Here is a 4,302-nt window from a genome sequence, read left to right on the forward strand (position 1 = left end):
TTTTGAACCGTACTTGCCGACATACTACGCTACGTTGTGCACTTGCGGTATTACTATTGAAGGACGTAAAGTCCTGATCAAGAAAGGTGGAAAATACAATGTGGATGCATCACTTGCCATTCAAAACTCTGTCCACGCATTGTCGAGGATGATGGACCAGTTGAGCGTAGGGAACACACTAAAGGCTTGTGAAGTGTGTGGAATCCAAGGTCATTCCCCATCAGAGTGTGCAGCAGCAGAATCTTCATCAAGCCAACAAGTTAATGCAGTGTATAACCAAAGGAAGCCACCATTCAACTCATACTCCAACCCTTACAATGAAGGCTGGAAGCATGATCCCAACTTTTCATATAAAAATCCCAATGCATCATTGAACCCACCATCATATCACCAACCTCCACCAACATATAACCAACAACCCCCAGGGTTTCAAAGACCTCCACCACAAAACTCACCGCAAAAATCAAATTTGGAATTCATGATGGAGAACTTCATTGCCACTCAGTCTAAGATTAATGGTAATACTTCTAGTGCCATCCAGCAAAATTCAAGCACACAACAAAATCATTGATATTCAGATGGCACAGATAGCGCATCAATTAAGCAATCTTTCCAAACCCGGTGGACAGTTGCCAAGCAACATCGAGAAAAACCCCTCCGGGCATGTAAATGCAGTCACACTAAGAAGCGGTACCACCTATAATCCTCCACCCATGGTTGTTGTTGAGAATGAAGAAGAAGAGGTGGTAATAGAGGAAGAAGCACCCAATGAGGGGGAAATGGAGGAACAACCAGAACCTGCCCCAGAGAAGAGAAAGGAGGAGATTAGCGCGTCGCAAGCTTGAAGAAAAATATGGGAATTTTTTAGAAGTTCTGAGTAAGCTTCAAATAAACATTCCCTTCATAGATGTTATCAAGGAGATGCCTTCTTATGCAAAATTTCTGAAGGAGGTATTATCTAACAAAAGGAAGCTGTTGGAAATAGGCGTAGAAACACTAAGAGGAGAATGCAACGCTATCTTAGAGTGCAAGGTGTCGAAAAAAGAAGCTGACCCCGGGTGTTTCACCATTCCAGTCAACTTTGGTGAAGATTTGGTCAATAAAACACTTGCTGATTTGGGAGCTACTGTGAGTATCATGCCTACTGTCTTTATGCAAAAGCATCAATGCGGATTCAAGCCAACAAGGATGTCTTTACAGCTAGCCGATAGATCAGTAAGGTTTCCAGTTGGAGTTGTTGAAGATTTTCCAGTTCAAATAGGGAAGTTCTATGTCCCTTGTGATTTTGTGATAATGGATATTGTTGAAGATCATGTCATACCTATCATTCTTGGGAGAGATTATTTGAAGACTGCACGAGCTGTTTTTGATGTATTCAATGGCAAGCTTACATTGAACATCTTGGGGGAGGACGTTGAGTTTCATCTTCCATCAAGGATGAAAGGACCCGCTGATGAATCACTATGCAGAGCAGAAAGTGGCAAGGGTTGAGATTATAGAAGGTGCTCAGAGGCCGTAAATTTGAAGAAGCTGTTAGATGAACCAGATTTCTATATGGAACTAGTGATGGAGACAGTTTTGGAGGCTTCTATGACGGTTAAACAGGAGAGATCCACGTCTCCTCAGGTAGATCTTAAACCCCTTCCCTCTTCATTAAAATATACTTATTTAGGAGAAAATGAAACTTATCCAAGAATTGATAATGCTGAATTAAAAAATACCCAACTTGACCAATTGATTGCATTGATTAAAAATTTAAAGAGTGTTATAAGGGTATTCAATAGATGATATCACTAGTATAAGTCCATCTTTTTGCATGCATAGAATTTTTCTTGATGATGATCATGCCACATCTATAGAACCTCAAAGGAGATTGAATCCTTATATGAAAGATGTTGTGATAAAAGTGGTTCAAAAATTACTTGATGCAGGCATAATCTACCCTATCTCTGATAGTAGGTGGGTTAGCCTCGTACAGGTATTGCCCAAAAGGGTGACATGACTGTTATAAAAAATGATAAGGGTGAATAAATATCCACTAGAACAGTTACGGGTTGGAGAATGTGCATAGATTACAGAAAATTAAATAAGGCAACCCGTAAAGATCATTTCCCTTTGCCTTTTATAGATCAGATGTTGGAACGTTTGGCAAACCATTCATATTTTTGCTATTTAGATGGATACTCTGGGTTTTTCCAGATCCCTATCCATCCAGATGATCAGGCAAAGACCACGTTTACTTGTCCCTATGGGACCTTTGCATATCGAAGGATGCCCTTCGATCTCTGCAATGCCCCCGCCATATTCCAACGATGCATGATGGCCATTTTCTCTAATTTTATTGAGGATTTTATGGAAGTACTTATGGATGATTTTTCTATGTACGGAACATCATTAGAAGCATGCTTAAGTAACCTCGAAAAGGTGCTCCGTAGGTGTAAAGAGACCAACCTTATCCTAAATTGGGAAAAATGCCATTTTATGGTACAATGGGGGGTAGTGTTAGGTCATGTTATCTCCAACAGGGGAATTGAGGTAGATAAAGCGAAAGTAGAGGTCATAGAGCACTTACTTTCTCCCTCTGATGTTAAGGGAATAAGGAGTTTCCTTGGTCACGCCGGTTTTTACCGGAGGTTTATCAAGGATTTCTCTAAAATTTCGAAGCCTCTAATTGAGCTCCTCGCCAAAGAAGCCCCGTTCCTATTTACTTACGATTGCCTTAAAGCTTTTAACAGATTGAAACAGGCTCTTATCTCTGCTCCTATTATCCAAACGCCGGATCGGAACATCCCCTTTGAAATCATGTGCGATGGAAGTAACTATGATGTAAGGGTTGTCTTGGGTCAAAAGAAGAATGGCAAGTTGCATGCCATCTATTATGCGAGTAAGACATTGGATGCATCTCAAATGAATTATGCAACAACAGAGAAAGAGCTTTTGACAGTTGTATTTGCCATAGAGAACTTTAGGCCTTACCTGTTAGGTTCAAAGGTGATCATCCACACCGATCATGCAGCTTTGAGGTACTTGATGGCAAAGAAAGATGCTAAGCCTCACCTGATTCGGTGGATTCTCCTACTGCAAGAGTTTGATTTAGAAGTGAAGGATAAGAAGGGTGCGGAGAATGTTGTTGCCAACCACTTATCCCGGCTGATTCATGATGGTGGAACAAGTTTGGAAGCTCCAATTGATGATTCATTTCCAGATGAGTGTCTCTTAGCTGTAAGCATAACAAGTGTTTCATGGTATGCTAATTTGGCTAATTATCTAGCAAGTGGAATCATATCATTCCCGATGGATACTCATCTCAGCAGAAAAAGAAGTTTTTCTATGATGTCAAGATACATTTTCGGGAGGACCCGTTCCTGTATAGGCTGTGTGTTTATGGTGTAATTAGAAGGTGTGTTCCACAAGAAGAAGTACCTACTATTAACTCGCATTGTCACGATCTTCCCTGCGAAAGACATGCTAGTACTTCCAAGACTGCTGCAAAAATTCTTCATTGTGGTTTTTATTGGCCTTCTCAGTTCAAGCATACATATGCCTATGTCAAATCCTGCGACAAATGTCACAGAACAGGGAGTATTTCAAGAATAAATGAAATGCCACTCAACAACATCCTAGAAATCGAAGTTTTTGATGTATGTGGGGTGGATTTCATGGGACCATTCCCATCCTCCTATGGGAATAAGTATATCTTGTTGGCAGTTGATTATGTGTCAAAATGGGTAGAGGCTATTGCATCTCCTACCAATGATGCGTGCGTGGTTACCAAGTTCTTCAAGAAACACATTTTTCTGTGATTTGGCACACTGAGGGTATTGATTAGTGATAGAGGGCAACATTTTTTGGAAAAGAGATTTAAAGGTGTATTAAAGAAATATACGGTTTATCATAAGATTGGTCTAGGCTATCATCTGCAAACTAGTGGCCAAGCTGAAATAAGCAACCGAGAGATCAAGAGCATTTTGGAGAAGACGGTTGCAAGGTCAAGAAAAGATTGGGCGAATAAGTTGGATGACTCTCTTTGGGCCTACAGAACAACATTCAAAACCCCTATTGGAACCACACCATACAAGTTAGTCTATGGGAAGCCGTGCCATTTACCAGTAGAGCTTAAACATAAAGCATTTTGGGCAATCAAAGCCCTTAGTTATGATCTACTGCGTACTGGTGAGAAGAGGTTAGATATCAATGAACTTGATGAAATACGCTTGGATGCGTATGAGAATTCAAGGCTATACAAAGAAAAGACCAAGCGATGGCATGACAAGGGTCTTGTTAGAAGGAGCTTTGAAGTTG

General features: G+C 40.6%; 1 protein-coding gene across 1 annotated transcript; it reads left to right on the forward strand.

Annotated features, from left to right (window-relative positions):
* The first annotated feature begins 578 nt into the window (after window positions 1-578).
* Window positions 579-1,491, forward strand: LOC130805658 (uncharacterized). The gene is made up of 2 exons (XM_057670440.1): window positions 579-828; window positions 908-1,491. Exons 1-2 carry the CDS (start codon window positions 579-581, stop codon window positions 1,489-1,491), a joined length of 834 nt encoding a protein of 277 aa, XP_057526423.1.
* Window positions 1,492-4,302: the final 2,811 nt, after the last annotated feature.

Source organism: Amaranthus tricolor, chromosome 2, assembly GCF_026212465.1.
Source record: "Amaranthus tricolor cultivar Red isolate AtriRed21 chromosome 2, ASM2621246v1, whole genome shotgun sequence".
NCBI classification, from domain to species: Eukaryota; Viridiplantae; Streptophyta; class Magnoliopsida; order Caryophyllales; family Amaranthaceae; genus Amaranthus; species Amaranthus tricolor.

Excerpts from the sequence above, each read along its gene's own strand:
- LOC130805658 (XM_057670440.1), top strand. The coding sequence starts at position 579 with ATGGCACAGATAGCGCATCAATTAAGCAATCTTTCCAAACCCGGTGGA. Across the intron at positions 829-907 it reads GAAGAGAAAGGAGGAGATTA|ATGTTATCAAGGAGATGCCT; the intron begins GCGCGTCGCAAG and ends TTCCCTTCATAG.